We start from the raw sequence: 18,614 nt of genomic DNA, 5'->3' as shown, positions 1-18,614 counted from the left end.
GATAGATAGATAGATAGATAGATAGATAGATAGATAGATAGATAGATAGATAGATAGATAGATAGATAGATAGATAGATAGATACATACATATTGTGTAAACAGGAATGTATATTTTTCAGATTCTACACATTAAACAATGAATTTATATATATTTAGCAATGCAATAGTTATTTGTTACATTTAAAGAAGAGCTTTCAATATACAAGAAAAAATAAGCTTTTCAGCAGGAACCACAGTATGTAACCAGTGACTTCTAACAAAATGGAGAATTTAAAACTGCTGTATTATAAAGTAAAAAACAACTGTGTAGGAGTGGGTTAAATTAAGTGCCACCTTCTCTCCTTTGCTATCTGTTTTCTTTTTTTTCCACAGGGCTCGTATGAAAATATTAATGCTTCACACTTTCCAATTTATGATAGTCACTGCTCTATATGATATTAAAATACTTCTTCAACACCTTTATAAATATACAATGGTGTTATTTTGTAGGAATGTTTTTTCTCCCTTGTCAGTGATGAGAGTCATTGCAAAGAGAGATTTTTGTTAGCTGTGCAAGACAGTAATGACTTGAAATTACAGAAATAAGCATTGAGCCTGCAGAATAGCATAAAAAAAAATCTCCAGTTACAGATCAATGGAAATAAGCTTTAGCTATTAAGACAATAAAACAAAAAAAATATAATTTTTTTTGAGCACTTGCTCATGTTGGACATTGTTCGATGTTGTTGCAGCAGTAAGGAGCTACTTACATCTCCCCCAGTAAGCAGAGACCCGTTTGCATCAGCCATGTTCATGTAGTTATTGTTGTTTCCAAACTGCAACAGAAACACAGAAAAAAGAAATCGATGTTACTCTTTATTTACACATCAAGACAACAACAGCTTGAGCATAAAATCCACACAGATAGCTTTTGTGACCCATAAAAAGCAACCAATTGATCTATAAATTCTGTTGTTGGCGGTATTACAATACACAATCTTTCTAACATAAAGAGAAAGGGCTTGATTTGGCCCACTGTTCTACTTCTTGGGTATATTCAAAAAACACAAGCTCAGTTTTGCATCATAAAGCAAGAAACATACAGGCACTGAGTCCCTGCCACAAACAGTTGGGCAAACAAAATGGGAGTTCTTCCACTGCACATGGTTTTAACCAGAACCTTGAGGATATAACATATTTTAGTTAACTTTTCATCAGTGGTGGTTGACGTACACATTACTGTACTTAAGTGTATTTTGACTTGAGTAAATGTACAGAAGAACTTGCTTTTAAATGTACTTAAGAATCTAAAGTTTTAAAAAAAGATTATCTATGTGAACTATACTTGAATAGATTTGTGCAATTCCATGTGCCACGTTCCTGCACGTTAGATGAAAAATGTGTTAGATTTATAAAAACGTTTGTAACTTTAGGGTGATAATTTCAACAAGACCTCTAAAGCAACAGCACTCAAAATGGAACTGGGTTGTCAAATCCAACAGTTTATTTGAAAATCTAAGAGAAAAGGTAAAGTTAGATCAGTTTAGAAAATGGGGTACTTGCTGTAGGTAATACCTATGGAAGTATGAGACAAGATGTAAGTTTGGATGTCCAGCTCATGTAGTATTAGGGTCAAACTTGAATTTGGGGCAAAAATCTAAGCATGGTTAATCCAAAGTCAAACAAAGATAATCCACAAACCCAGGAAGAAAACAGGAAAAACAGAAAACAAGAACTGGATTTTAATGTTACAAAGCAATTTACATCAATTAGAGAACAGAACATTAAATAAACAAGTGCTGTTACAAAACAGGTTAAGACAATGTAAAAAACAAACCAATGACAGAACAGGGGTGGAAACAGAATTGGAACAAACAACCAAAGCCCATGATCCACAGGTATTCTTACTTATCTCTGAGTAAAGGAAGAATACATAAGATTAGTGTGGTCCTAAATCTTACTTGTTAAGACCCCACCTTCATTTTTCTTTCTACAGTGTTCAAAGAGATATTAAATAAATAAATAAACTTAAAGGTAGCAAAATTGCCAGTCAGTGCGGTAATTAGATGATAAAATTACTTGAGATAAATCATAAAGAAATTGCCTGCATGTGCCAGGTGCGCTAATCTCCTGTGAAAAGATTAGATTTATGGCCTACATTCATCTCCACTTGTTAAGATATCAAGGTTTTTCCTTTTTTTTTTTTTTTCCTCTCTCGGTATAGTGGGCATCACTCTGACAGGTAAGAACAATGCAACAGCATCATGAAGAATTATAGGGTGGCAGCTGGAGAGGCCCAAACAACAAACTAACACACACACACACACACACACACACACACACACACACACACACACACACACACACACACACACACACATATATATATATATATACGTATTCATGTTTATTCACAATCTCCTTTCTTTACTCATATATAAAAAATAAAGTTGAACGAAAAATCTTTTTTAAACACTACACATTTGTTCTACTGACGTGGCAAGTCTCAAATCAAGGACTGAATTTTGCCATGAAGCACACATCTGACAATTAAAAGCATCCATAATTACTTTAAAACATTGACAAGAATATTTTGTCTTCATGCTCTATGTTGAGTATGATTTCACTAATAATAAACATACATTTGCATAAAGCATCAATATTTGTCAATTCTCATGTTGATTCGAGTATTAAAAACTTGAAAAGTGTTAATTTAAGGTACATTTAAAACAAATAAATGTTATATATATACACACACACAGAGAAATACATAGAAAAAATAATTTTCAGCATTCTTATCGTTTTATGCTGAATAAACAATAGCAGAAGGAAAATTATGATCAGAAGCAAAAGAGTGGAGCTTTCATTTTTTTTTTCTCCAGCTACCTTGTTATAGTTTCTATTCTTTTGAGTGGTTAGTATGCGAATGTAATTACCGAAGGAACTGTAGCTAATCAACTGTGAATGGTATCCATTAATTAGTCTATGCCCTGGAGAGAGAAGAGAGAGAGAGAGAGAGAGAGAGAGAGACAGAGAGTGTGAGGCGGATAGAGAGAGAGAAAAAGAGCCAGTGTGAGAGAGAGAATGAGCTTAAATGGTCACAAAAAATGCTAAAGCAATCTCCAGAAAAACACACAAACAAACACACACTTCTCTGAGCATCTGGTAGAGCAGGTGGCATCGGCTGATCACCTGACACAGTACCAGATCACAAAAACACACACTAGAACCTCAACAATCAGTTTAACATCTGTCCAACGCAGAAGAGAAAATGAATGGCCCTCTTCATTAGACTTTCAGTAAATCACTTATTTTATCTCTCTTTTGCTCTTCTCTCTATGTTTCAGTATTGTGTTATCGGTGAAGTGTTTCAATACTGCAAAAAATGTATAGGTGTGTTTATTTGTGTGATTTTGTGTGTGTGTGTGTGAGTGTTTGTCATGTTAGTCTGAGTGTATGTGAAAGTCTGATCGACTAAAGCCTGGATACAGGCTTCTAGTAGTACTTGGAAAGGAATAATAAAGAAAATGGAAATGGTGAGAAAAGGACTGCAGTGCATTGTGGGAAGATGGTGGGGGAAGTGCATGGTTCATTTCACCATTAATGAAAGTGCAGCTACAACACTAACACAGCAAGTAGTGTATGTATGTGAGTGTGTAAGAGAGGGCGAGAGAGAGAGAGAGAGAAATATTTGAGTGTGTGGGTGTGTGTGTGTATGCGAATTGGTGTGTATGCAGGAACATGTGTAAAACTGTGTTAGTGTGTAAACTGTCATTGCTCTAGGCAGAACCCCCCCCCCCCCCCCCCCCCCCCACACACACACACACACACACACCCCACACACACACACACATACGCACACAGATCTCACATCTCATGAATATTAACCCAGAAACAAAGTACTTTTTTATTTCACTTCTTAAACCTGCAAGTATTCCAATGACACAATCAACTTGTGGTGTAAAGTATAATATTGCGGTTAACTCACTATTGACAGCGGAATTAAATCTTGGAATTTAAATCTAAGTATTGTATCTACAGACCTGGTCATTGCCTACTCTCAAATTATAATAAGATTCTAAACTCTAAATGAACATTTTATTAAAGAATAAGCTTCTATGGGACTATATTACTGCACGGAAATGTTACAGCAGTACTCTCAGGACTGTTAAGACTACAAGTTAGTGTGAAAGTGTGTTACTGAGACCATAAGTACTTTATGAACTCTATGAAAAGTCAATTTGAGACTATAATTGCATTTGAATATAAGACGGTAATTACCTTTACTGTGAGACTATTATATTTTTGTAAGTTACTGTAATACTTCATGTTACTTTTTGACAGCAAGTTACTGTGAGAGTAATTTGATGTGGAACTGTTGATTTATGACTGTAATTTACTGTGATACTGTAAGTTATTACAAGATTAAGTTATTGTGAACGTGTAAGATTGTAGGTTACTGTGAGACTGTAATCTACCCTGTTGCCATTTATAAAACCTGCATGATTTAAACTAGCAACAAATATTTATAAGTTACTATGGCATGAGTTGCATTTTTGTATGAAACAGTACCTCTTCACCCACTTTTTGCTCCCTAAGGCATCCTTTGGTGTCTTTATTTTGGACAAGGGAGACGTTTGACAGTATTTGAATACGTTTCAAATAAGACCTTAAACAATTTGAATGGGAGTTTTGCCTGCACTGCTCATCCCTATTTGTGACAATAGAATTAGTGAGTGCTTTAAAACATGTGCTTGAAATAGCCACAATAATCAACATTAAGAAGCTAGTTATTGCAGTATTGATGTTATATTATTGTAAAATAAAGAAGTAGCCATTGACAAATGTTCCGTAAAGAGAAAAAGGGAGGGGTAAGTTTAGTGTGTAAAAGCTGATGTGTCCCCAGCAGGAGGACAGCAAGATGGACGCCAAGACACATTAGCGCTGACGAGAGAGAAAAATAATGACAGAGAAGAAAGGAGGGAAGTGGGTCAAATCAGACAATGAGGCCTCTGTAATTAATTGGACGAGGAGGGAATGTAGACTACATCGCTAGCGCACAGTAACAAGAATGATACACGCCCCCAAACGGAATAATGGCTGAACCAATCAGTCCTTTGAGATGGACAGCAGAATAAAGATTGAGAAATAACTGTATGCTGTAGCTTGGGCCACAGATTAGATATTAAAATGCCTGGAAAAACATTTGAGACTGCAAAAAAGAAAAATATATTATAAGCTTGCTTCAGGCATTGTACTTGATCATTGCACATATAACTATTTCACACACAGCTGAATGAATAAACCATATTGCTAATATTACTGCAGATAATACAATAATATGCAATGTAATACATGATGACAATCCCAAACAGCAATAAGAAGACCATATTAACAGCCATTACATTATGCAATCTGTTATTGTCCTGCTTTGCGTTCGATAAAACTTCCATATTTTGCTTTATTCCTTTTCTGAACAGCATTTCATAACCTTAACATGGGAATATTCTTATGTAGCGCATGTCTGTGGGGAAATAAAATGCCTAGCATCTATTATCACACGTCAAATTATTTGCAACCCCTTCGGGCACAAACAATATTACATCCTATTCTATTGGTGAAAAACTGGGAAATATTTGGGGTATGATAACTGGACAATCTGATAACACATTTTTCAACATCTTTTACCTATTTCTATTCTTTCCATTTTTGCAATGTCTTGGACAAGCATTTTTTATACAATCCCTTTATCTAATCCTTAAAAGTAAAGAAAATGTCTCTGGCCTGTATTGCCCTCTGTAGTTGCAGTATAAACACTGCACATCTTTAACACTACCTCCTATGTTCAAGGTGCATTTACCTGGATGGGACCCACATGACAATTTTTGACATTCTGGAACACTGGCAGAATGCACTATGGAGAAATTGATACTGATAGTACAAAACATTAATAGGAAAAGCTGAATTAATATCACAGAATTATCCAAAGTATAGAATCCATACTTTTGCATTTATGCATTTATGCTGAATAATGTATATGTTTGTAATGTGTGTATGTATGTATATATATATATATATATATATATATATATATATATATATATATATATATATATATATATATACACACAGGGTTATTCAAAAAGAATTAACCGATTTCATTATGCAATATTTTATTAAGGGAGAGTAATACAAAATTCCAGCCAAGTCACAAGTATTATACTCAAAATCAACTTTTATTTCCTGTCTTACAAGTGTCAAGTGTTCAATGTGACCAACATATGACGATGCTTGAGAACTGAAGCAATGCGTCATGATATCGGTTCATTCTTTTTGAATAACCCTGTATATATACTATATATTCACTATATAATGCTAAATCTAAAACGTCGGAAATGTAGGTGTAAATCACATGGAGATGAAGCTAGTTTTAAAAGAAAATTGCACAACTGAGACATCTTTAAAATGTTAAAGGTATAGAATGTGTTTAAAAAACTTTTAATGCATTATGGTTTTGTTTATTCTTTGTTTAATTCAACTCACTTAGTCAGATTTTACACACTTGGTCATTCATTCACTCATTCAGTGACTCATGTTTTTTCACTTACTCAGACAGTCATTAATTTAGTCACTCACTCATTCATTTAACCGTTTGTTTTATTATCTTCTTTTCACATCTGGCAGCCAGCCAAATCGTGGCCTCTCCTTGCTCAGGGTGGAGGTAGGCACAGTGGCATTGTGGGTAAAAAAAATAAAGACTCAGTGGGGGTTGTCTTTGATTTTGAAGCTTTTTTCTCTGTACTAAATGTACTCTCATTTACAAACCAATGCAGCCCTGAGCATGTGCTGCTGGCCATAACAGATCACAGGGGCTATTCACAAGCAGCAGGCAGTCGCAGCATACACACAGACCCACACACAGACACACACAAGCAAATGCACACGAAAACACACATATGCCCACACTCACATACACACCAAATCAGAGTGGTACATTTGTAATCTCAGAAGGAGAGTGAAAGCTGGGCTGTTTTGATCCACAGGAGAAATCGATCGTTAAAACTCAGTTTAGAGTTGAATCATTACATGCTGACCCTAAACTCAGCGAGAGAGAGAGACTACTTTTAAGAGAATGCACTCTCTCAATCTCTCTTCCACTTAGTCACCTTCTTACTCTTGTCAAACCAAACAAACCCATGACTAAAACTAAACAGTGGAAATGGCCTGAAGAGCGACAGAAGTGGAGAGAAAGCAAATGAGAGGGAGAGAGTGAGAGAGAGAGAGAGAGAGAGAGAGAGAGAGAGAGAGAGAGAGAGAGAGAGAGAGCACGATAGAGCAAGAGAAAGAGAGAGAAAGAGAGAGAGAGAGACCCTAAGTAAAAACATGTGATAAGCAGAAAGTAAAGAGCTGATGTTATCATAAACCTGCATGCAGGGCTTGACAGTTTCATTCAAAGCCATTTCAATTCCCTCTCTCCCTCTCTTCTCTCTTTTCCTTTAAGCTGCTTTCATTTCACAAAGGGACCACTTTAACCCTTGACAGTCCAATTAAAAGCAGGTCTGATGTCTGATATATTTTGTATGTACTTGTAAGAGATTTAAATGGTACCATAGAAATGTTATGAGTTTAAGAGTTGAAAGAAATAATAGTTAATTCTTCAACAAAAAGTGTCTTGAACATAATCAGACTTTGCATAAGCTTGTGACTGCTCAAGGGAATAAACACTTCAAGATGTGCTGTAACAGAGCAAGGATCCTGTTCCCACCTGGAAGTTGATTATTTTCTTAAACTAGCACACCCAAGTGTTATATTCCTTCCTATTACTCTTACATTGAAGTCAGTGTCAATTCTGAATTGACTAGATATGTCAATAGACAGATAAAGCCATAATTGTTTTTAATGGGAAATACAAAATGAATTCAACATTATTCATATTGGGGGTTTTTTTGTGGGTTTTTTTGTGTTTTTTTCCTACCTGGCCTTCTAATGTACAGTAAGTCTTATTATAATAAAAGCTATAATAAGCTCTTTGTTCAGTAATTCGGTCATCAGATGTGAAACATTTGCTTAAGTGAGTTTAGGTAACTGAATACTGTAAGATGAAACCAAAGATTGTCTCATGTCTCGTTCCTGGCATAGGCGTGTGATATAAAGCACAGCCGGGTAATAGAAATCACATGTGATCCTGTGCACTTGGTTGTGTTGTACAGGGTAGTAGCAAATATTTAAAAATGACTAACAATGAGATTCCTCAAAGGAATTTAATCTTAAAGTCCAACTGTGTCTTAGGTTTGGCGAAGTCTGAGAACTTTTAAAAATTCACCATGAAAGTCATTTAAAAAAAAATAAAAACATTGAATGTGCTACAAATACACATTTTATTCCACCATTCAGACACTTCTCTTGAAGTAAATATGTCAAAAAAAAGTCAGCTTGTCACTCATCTCCCTGAGGCCGATACCCTGTCAGTAAAACTTCAAGGTATAGCCTTTTACACTAGAGACTCCTTCCATGAATGCTAACATAAATGTCTACTCACAGTATCAACACAATTAATGTTAATGCAGAGTACCCACTATAGAAACAACAACACAGTGAGTGCATTAATAAGCCTGAAATTTGCAGCATGAGCCTTTCTGTTGTAGAAAACACCTTTGGACTGATAAGAATTGAGTATTTAATAGCGTTGTGGTATTAATATGATAATTATTAATGTTATGTCACTGCAGAGGGCTTATGTTTTGCTAGTTAATAAGTTCATAACCTTTCTTTCTTGTACAGTAGGAATTATAAACCCACAAATGACCTCCAAAATAAAATAAAGATATTAGCTAAGAAGTCAGTGAATGTAGCACCAGCCCAACACATGCAAAATAAAATAAAGTAAAATAAATGAAAAGTGGTAAAGGTATAAGGTAAATATTAATTTTTTAAAGTTCCCATCAAACACTCAAACAGATTGAAGATTTAAAAATTAATCCAGTGTACCTGACATTTCCTATTCATTACATGTACATCTCACAGTGAATTCTGCTGATGGAAATTGTGAGAGAAGACGTTGGCAGAAGTGGCAGCACGATATGGGTACGATGACATGAGCTGCCACCTGCTGCCTCAGCATCTGTTGCTCTGGTGTAATAGACCTGTTTCTAGCGGCGAGGCCATTTTGTCACGTCTAAACACCTCGAATTAATGAGAATGCCCATTAGCTCCTTGTGCTCCCCATCTCACGCTGCACACACACACTCAGACACACACACACTCACAGTTGACTGAATCTCAGCTTTGATTTGGGGGAGTGTAGAGCTATTGGACATTCTACCACAAGAGGGTTCAGACCTGCAGGAACACTGAAGCTTTACATACTGGCACACACATACACACACACACACACACACACACACACACACACACACACATAAACACACATAAACACACACACATATACAAGGAGGCAAGCAATAAACAGTGATACAGTATCTAAAATATAACATATACAAGTCAACTTTTTTATTAAAGTTTTCTTATTATTACAGAAATAGGTACCCTTGCTTTATTTTAACATTACTATATATATATATATATATATATATATATATATATATATATATATATATATATATATATATATATATATATATATATATTTTTTTTTTTTTTTTTTTATAAAACAATGGAAAAGCAATGTGAAAAAGGACAAAACAAAAAGTCTTCACAAAGTCAGGTTTTGTCAGAAATCTTAAAACTATAGAATTATTATATAGAATGTATTATATAAACATTATTTGAACTTTATATATAGCTAAAAGGAAAAAAAAAATCAAGAGCACGAATAGAAAAGCAGGGAAACTACCAAGAGAGAAGTTATGTAGTTACACAGGTGTGAAAATGTCTCCAAAGCTCTTCAAATAAAACTACAGTCAGTCATGAACCATTTTTCCTCCACTCAGAAATATGAAAGCCACTTTATGCACTATTGCTTTCATATCGCGTTTTCATTCAAAGAAACAAAATACTTATTCATGTTTACTTTTTTCTTTTCCATGCTTCAAGTTAAAAAGAAAACACAATAGGACAGTTATCCCAGTGTTCCTGGCTGTTCTCATTTATTGCCCTTTGAGATAAGCCTACAGCCGGCGCAGTGCAGGGCCAGGTGCCGAGTCTCTATAAATCTGTGCGCAATACAAACTGCTAAAAGCTGAATCATATATCAGTCCATTATTCTGCCATGGCTTCAGTGTATTAAACAAATGGATCAGCCTACAGCTGCGCAGAGGAAACTAAAGAGAGAGAGAGAGAGTGGGGGGCAGAGGCTGATGGGGCAAAGGTTATTGTCTAATTTAAATCTTGGCTGCCTTCCCAGGCCTGTGCCACATTCCAATTTGTGGCCATGTAGCATTGGCGATCCTGACAGGAAAGCCTGCTGAAAATGGTGCAACGGCCAGAAACTTGTCGAAAAATGAAGAGATCAACAGGTCGGAGGGAGATTACCAGTGTGACTGGAGCTAATTAGTGTAAATTATAGGAATGTACTTATGCTTTTAATGGTTTTGGATCAATCCAGGACAAGCCTCCAACATAAATCAGCCTAAATATTTCATACAAGGTTTTTTTTTTTTTTATTTATTTTATTTTGCCTCTGGGAAATGTAATGAAAATTGCCTGTTACTTGAAGACACAGGTTAAGTTTCAATTTCATGTTAAGGAACAACTTTTCAGGATTTCCACACAGCACGACAGGTGCATCTATTCAACTGGAACACGCTGAAGTATCAAACACATATCAATTACTTCCTATTCAGTCTGAAAAGACAACCTCGCAAAAAAAAAAAAAAATACACTTTAAAAAAACACCCTAGCTTGAAAGTATCCCTTTTTCACACCAGTTTGTTTCTCCTTGCTGACAAGTGTAATCTGTTTGAGTGCCGTGTTCATTTATTTCCCTCCGTTACATTTATACCTGAACTGTCATCTTAAACATTTTACATTTCAAAAGAACAGCGAGATTATGATAGAACACATTCAGAGGAGAGGAGGGGAGGGGGAGATATGATACCTAATCTTCGCCATTCATTTCTCGTCATTACGGTGACATTTTAGAGAGCTCGGGAACAAAGGCGCACTAAGGATTCATTCAGTTGCAGTGTAAAATTATTCCTCAGGCAAATGCAGGATGATGGCGGAAAGATAGAAGAATTACTGGAATTGTGTTTTTTTATGGATTTTGCTGCAGGGAGGTATTGAAAAAGTTCCTTGCTTAAACAGAAAAGCTGTTATTACAAGGACAAAACACACTTTTAAGTGGAAATAATTTTTCTACAGTGGCAACATTAAAACAATAAGCAGAGGTTCATCTAGTGTGGAAGATTCATGATGGAGAAAATGAAGCTAAAATTGCATTTATTGATTAATGATCTGTGGCAGATATTATCATAGATGTCATTTTTTTTTTTCTATTTTTTAAGTTTCAACCTCAATTTATATTTAATGTATAGTTATGAATCTCTGGATTGACGCTGAATTGATTTGTACTAAAACGTATTGGTTTTGATTTGACTTACACCATGTAAAATAATCGCTTCTGAAAAATACAAGAACTGCATCTGATTTAAATTGACTCAACTCAGGAATTTAAAAGAAAGTCTTATACATTAAGAAATTAAGAAGAGAATCTTGAAAGATATTTAATTTAATAAATTTTAATTAATCTTCTTTAATTAATTATAATTTCTAAGTTACTTGTGATAATATTGTAGTTATTCCATAATTTTGCCCACTTATTTGTGAAAGCTACATATAGAAGGGATTTGATTAAATATGTTTAATTCCTTACTAAAGTCTGTCTTTTAAAAATCTTTTGAACCAATGTGTGTAATGTTTATTAATTATTTTTTTTTTACTTTGTGGGGGTTTTTTGGGGCACATTCTATAAATGTAATACATAAACAAATAAAACAAACTTCTCATCTTACGTAATTTGAAATTTTCTTGAAAATGTATTTCATGATGCACTATTAGTCCATTGGTATCTTTTAAGACTGTTGCGCAGTATTATAAAAAGTTAGTATACTGAGGTGTTTACCTCAGACTTACACAGTGATTGAGTCCTGCCCTTGAGGTTGTAAGAAAAAACTAAATAAACAGCAGTATACACACACATACACGCGCACACACAAACACACACACACACACACACACACACACACACACACACACACACACACACACACACACACAAACGGCAATTGCCAAGCACCATCTACAACACATGTACCAGCACGGATCTCTACAGTCATCTGTCTTCATTAGGCTGCTGCCTTTGACCAGTTTTTCTAGCTCTATGTTGCATGGAAGACATCTGCAGCACACCAGTGTGTCGAGAGCTCGGGTCTGCATAAAGCCTCAACCTTGCAACAAATCACTCCAACAAATCACTCAGACAATTACGGATAATAAAAGAGCAAGTCAGGCCCGTAGAAGAAAGCAGTATGACAAAACCATCAGGCTGAAAAAGGAAGAGATATTTCTCTGCCATTCCACCACCACAGCAAATACAAAGAGAGACTTTATCTCATCGTTCACTTCAGTTAAAAGCATCAGGGTTGATTGAGGGCTTGGATGGAGTTGCCTTCCTACTGAGAAGCTGATCTCACGAAACATTAGGACGAATTAAGATGAAATGCAATGTGATTGGATTTTCACATTTATTTGAAAGAAGTTTGAAAAGCTAGCAGTGCGCCATCTCCAAACATTTAACCTTTCTAATGTTTCATCATTCTTCAAAATGTTTCTGGCTTCTTAAACATTAATTGCCCAGACTGATAAAATCTTTGGTAATTATTGATGCTTAAAGTGTAATAACAAAGAAATTATCATTTAAAAGTAGAGTGAAATGTTTCAAAATATCTAAAAAAAATAACCATAAACTACACAAACGCTGACTACTAGGTCCTCCCAAGGTCACATGCAAATTATGCAACTGCAGGCAAAAACATATAATTATGCACAGTTGAGCGCAAGAGTTTGCATCACATATGGTGTCAGTATGAAAAAGGGCAGTGTAATTAGCAAACACACAATAAAAAAAGTAAAAAGTATTGGAAAATCAAAACACAATGAAGAGAAATTATTTAAAGTTTTTCCTGTCAACTTAATTTGCAGATTGATATGAATATTTCAGTACCTATATTGTTATAGGGAAAATTATATCGTCAATTCTAGTCCTAGGGGTATGCAAACTTTTGCACTTCACAGTACATGATTCCAGTTCACAAGTTCTACTTCTAGAAATTTGCATTTTTGGATTTATGGTCTCAATTTCTCTGAACTTTCTAATAGGTGTCGTGATTCCCTTTGTAAAAGCTCGTGCAAAAGTCACACTTGGTTAATATAGGAAAATTTGGCAGGGCCAAAGATCAAATGAGGCTTCACTTCATCTGTTCTTGCATTCATCCAATGACATTCAAATCGAACTCTGTGTGACTGACACCTTCTAATCTGTTATTCCGCTCTCTCGCCAGAGGCACTGCGTTTCACACACTAGTGGAGATGCTGTCAGATCAGAGTTGTCATGTATAACAAAGCGTGTTTAAGGGATAATTAGGACCAGATGGCTGTTTGTGGTGCCAAGTGAGACAGGCAGTCCATATGCCTGTCTGTGGCACATCTGCACCACTGTAAGCTACGCAACTCTCACAAGTGTCAGTCATTCCCATCACGTTATCTTTGATCATGTGACCCTCCATCATTAACATGATTTCATGATTGCATGCTAATACACTGGCTAAGGCATCTACCCAAAATGGCAGCCTGGCAGTACTTAGAATTCCAACTTGCAACCTTCCAGTTAGTGGTCCCAAGTTGCCAAGACTGAGCCACCACTAATTCTATATAGTGTTACAAACCTGGGCTACTTACTGGTTCTTTGAATGGTTCAGAGAATTGTCTTTTAGAATATAAAGGATCTACTTGCTACCTCTAAATAATCCAATGAAACACTGAAGCTAAACAGAGACTTTTAGAGAAATAACTTTTCCTTTGAGAAATTCTTTAAGGCATAAGAAAGAACCTGTTCATAATTGAAGTATTTGAAGATAGGTTTTAAGAATAGATTCTATGCTTCCAGCTTTCTACCTGGGATCTACTTGGAACCTTTTCTGAAAAGAAAACCAATTTGTACATAGATCTGCATAGACCTTAAAAATAATTTAGAGTACAAATAATCTAAACGTAAAAGCTTCCTCTGTGTTTTTTTTTACTTGTTTCAGAGAGCTTCCAATAGTGTATCTGTATAGTCTCTACTTAGCTATTATTAGAGGATGCCACTTTGTTGTAGGTATTTACCCAGAGAGACAATGCAAGATAAAAACTGGCTACCATATTGTTTCTCTGATTTGTAGGCTTCTATACATAACATTCCATTAAAATGAAAAAGCACTTGGATGAAAGACAGGGTTTTTTTCTCTTTCTGACAGAATTTTACTTACAGACTTTTCTAAAATGGATTCTCTCTCTTTTCTGTATAGACTTCTGTAGACAAATAATATAGAAGGATGAGCCAAATGAACATTTCAGGTCAAAGTTTTTTTCTTTGGTGGAAGATATACACACACGCACACACACACACACTCTGTAGTCCAAAAGTCAGTGGGATGTTTAGTGGAGTTCATCTGAAAGAAATGGCCTCCTGATGGGGCTCTATTTGCAACCCTCCATAAAAACGAAACCCTATGATTCTACATTTAACCTTTATGGGCTTTCCCAGGAGGACAAAACAGAAAACTCTAGGAGAGTGTGGAATATTTGTACCTGTAGTGGTTATTTAGGTTCCACTGCAATAATCTCTAATAGGAAAGTACTGCTGTAGCATTCTGTTTAGAATATTTAAGGATTCTCTGAGAGCAACAAATTGAAGATGTTTTAAAAAAATGTTTTAAGTTTTTTACGTCTGGAGAGCAAATCAAAAAGACTTCTCAATATTCTTTAGTGTTATCTTGGGAATAAACCGAAGCCCATTATGTTTTTCAGTTGCCAGTCTAAAAGGGTTCTATGTAGAGTAATTCCCTAGCATCGAGAGTTCCGAATGTACCTATTAGCTACCTATTAGGTGGATAAGAACCATTCACGATCGAAAGAACTTTTGAAAGCCCTTTTTGTAAAAAGAATTTGGACATTCTGTGGCAACGATTCGTCAATTATACATACCACACTGGAAAATCTAAATGCTGAACAAATCTAAAAGCCAGGCCATGATCTTTCAATATAATGACGTGTTATTAGGCATTTTTTCAAGCCTGTGTAAAACCCAGCTATAATCTGTGACCAAAACCATGCAACTCTAGTTGTCCATGAATTAACACTGGCAAACACATTTCTATATATTCCACTGTGAAAAGAAATCTTTCATAAATAGACTCATAAAATCAATATAGTCTATGTAACCCCATCTGGGTAATTTTGAAATGAACCCACTAGACTAATTTTGGCAGCACGGCTGCCAGTAACAGTAATCCTGAGCTTCATATGCCTCCACAAATCTACACATTACAGGAGTGCCTTTAGCATGGTGCCTTTCCCAAACTACTTTATTAACTGTGTAGAAATAAGATATAAATGTGTTTCACATTCCAAAACACACATCTGGCGGCTGGTGGGCCTAATTCGTCATTGTTATTCAAGAGCTTGATCAGCCAACACTTAAAACAAGATCCTCCTAGATTCTAATTAAGCACTACGGTACCTCCCAAGGGTTCCGCTTTGGCAAGGCAAAGCACTTTGATTTATGTAGCACTTTGTTGTTAGCACTCACGGGCTTGCCTGTTGCAAACACGCCACTAGCGCTTAAAGCAATTTCTCGTATTTGTTAATTAACTCCTGCTAACAGCGCTTTCCTCAACATTGTGAGACAAAATGCTGTGGATTGAGTGCAAATATGCCCTATTATTTCATGTCTCCACCTACAAGCAATCAAAATGAAAATAATTTGCCGTCAATTGAGCCCTCATTGGGAGGGGAAAACTTTCGAAGCATACCAAATAGTGTGCGTTTAGAGCCAGCAATCACGCAGCACTGATAGGCTTTCAGAGCTTTAATTAGCTCTCAACCTCGTGGCCGTCCGACGGCATTGCTCCAAAGTGTGAGCTCTCGCTCTGGTGAATTACACCAAATGTCGTGGCTCTCGTCAGCTAACTCTTCAGCCTCAATCATTAGATGCACATACACACTCAGGCCTGCTGCAGAACAGCTGAGATTAGGAATCGCCTCTCGGTCCTACTACAGAATCAATGAGACAAGATAAAACTGATTTCTTTACGGTAATGTCAGTGATTAAACACGCTGGCCATATGTAATCACTCAGATTGGACACTAACACTAGAAACGTAAGAAGCTAGGATTAGATTTGAATAAGTTACCTCACTATCAACAAATAAAGACTGAACTGATACTACTGGGCAATGGTCAGATTGTTTGCCCAACATTCATTCATATATCTTAAGTGATTCTTTCTGGTCTGAGTAATAGGGGGTCCTGCACTAATCCCAGGAAATCTGGATTTAAGGCAGATACATTCTCTGACTTTGGAAACCAAGTACAAATAAGAGACCCTGTAGGAAACCCATATGGAAAATCTGCAATCTGAGCTCAAGTTCGAACCCAGGACTTTAGAGCTATGGGAAAGCAACAGAACCTGCTAATTATCTCATTATGACAGTGTGTCATTATGTTAGCACTACCTAGAAGATGCCACTCCAGATTTTGTAAATACCAATATTGTGATTCAAGTCATTTGCTTAAAATTGCTCACTAAGTAAACAATAACTATATATCATGCCAACTATATATCCCACAGCAAAGCACAAAACAATGTTTTGTCCGCTTCTGCAGTTTCTTCCAGCTCACTGTGTTTTTGAAGAAGAGTGAAGAACCATTTCAAAGACTATTAATGAAAAAAACTGTAAAAATGCACATTTTCCCTTCATCAAAATTAATTAAATTCAAATAATTTTTATTTGTATAGTGCTTTTAACAATGGACATTTCAAAGCAGCTTTGCAAAAATAACATGTTGATAAAGAATGAATAAGATTGTTCTTTATAATTTTAAGTTCGTCCCTAATGAGTGCGCCAGTGGCAACTGAAGCAAAGAAAAATCCCCTGAGATGACATAAGGCAGAAACCTAGAAAGGAACCAGTCTAAAGAGGCAACCCATTCTCATTTGGGTGGCACCGAATGCTCATCAAAAGCATTCAATCATCCGTTTACATTTTACATCAGACATTGAATGTTTCAAGTTTACCTTGAAGCAAAAGATCTTTGGTTCTTTTCCATGTTCCTACACAGTAGACATAGCCTGTGTTATGAGAACATGATTTCCATAAAACAAACAACATAAGGGCAATCCTAAAAGTTAGGCTGTGTTTTATCTAAGTTTTAAGAATCTTAAGAATTGGCTCAGGTTTTCTTTGCACTAATGCACAGAGGACTCTTTTCTATCATATCAAATTGGAAGGAAGTGAAACGATCCATCCCTAAGAGAGCTTATATTGAAAATTCTTCAGATGTCTTTGGCAGATGTCCTAACATTGCTGATTTCTTACAGACAGGGAAAAACTGAAGAACCAACATTTAAGAACAGAGAGGGAAGTTCAGTGTCATGTTTTTTTTTTATAATTCAATAATTCCATTTTCCTCCAATCAAATCCAATAGCCATACCCACTTGGTTTCTATTGAAATTCATAGTTGATGTAGATAAATTTAGTGCAAGCTACAAACAAATATTTTTAGTAGCAAATACATCTTTCTCATCTCAAGTTCTTCATGAACTTTTTAAATAATATACATTTGATTTGTTTTGGCTGCGGTTTTGGCTGAAAAAAAAAAAAAAAAAACCCCGTTTTTGCTAGTGCATGGGGGTCAAAATTCTTAAAAGATGGCTAAACTGTATGTATTGCCGCCTCCGCTTTAAGCGTTATAAGCTTTTACCATGTTACACTGAATTCATTTTTCAGCCTAGATTCCTAGCCCATCTAAAAAAAAACATATACCAGTCAGAAAGTACATCACCCCTGTGTTATTTCTTACTCACACACTTTATACTAAAACTGTACTACTCAATCTCATCATGCTCATCATATCCATTACAGTAGCTAAGAGACAGATAAAGCAGATAACAACTTCATTGACTTAAAGATTTCAGCTTTTGATCGCAGGCTGATGAATAGACCTCAAAAATAGGCACCTAAATAGATGTTTTATTTTTTTAAGGGGAGAATCAGCAGAGTAATTACAGAGATTTAAAGTGAAAAATGGATGATGTTTCCTTTTCCGTTACTTCTTTAACCCTGTCTAATACAAATTTTTACTATGATGAGTCCAAAAACAAAAAATAAAAACACGATGGAGCTGTAAAGTGAATTAGGTGCTTGGAGCTTGCATGTGCAAACAGTTTTTTCTTTCTCTCCAGATCTCCAGTGATTTCACGTGTGAGCCAAGAAAGCAGGAGGCGATGAATGTTCTTCGTTAAACTGAGAGAGATTCTGGATTGAAGAACTGCTACTAATGTCCAACATAGCAGCTGGTTAAATATACAGTGATTCTAGCTGATCTTATAACTCTGCCTTTCCAAGTCTACA

The 18,614-nt window shown here is 35.7% G+C and overlaps 1 protein-coding gene across 1 annotated transcript in view; it reads right to left on the bottom strand.

The window, feature by feature from the left end:
- Positions 1-18,614, bottom strand: part of tox3 (TOX high mobility group box family member 3) — a 54,299-nt gene that overhangs the window by 18,053 nt on the left and 17,632 nt on the right. The window contains exon 2 of the mRNA XM_083550899.1: positions 752-817. Coding sequence (XP_083407025.1) covers positions 752-817 — 66 coding nt within the window. The remainder of the gene's footprint in view (positions 1-751; positions 818-18,614) is intronic.

Source organism: Silurus aristotelis, assembly GCF_946808225.1.
Source record: "Silurus aristotelis genome assembly, chromosome: 9".
Taxonomy (NCBI): Eukaryota; Metazoa; Chordata; class Actinopteri; order Siluriformes; family Siluridae; genus Silurus; species Silurus aristotelis.
Note: the sequence above shows the minus strand (reverse complement) of the source record. Positions and strands in the feature narration are given on the sequence as shown.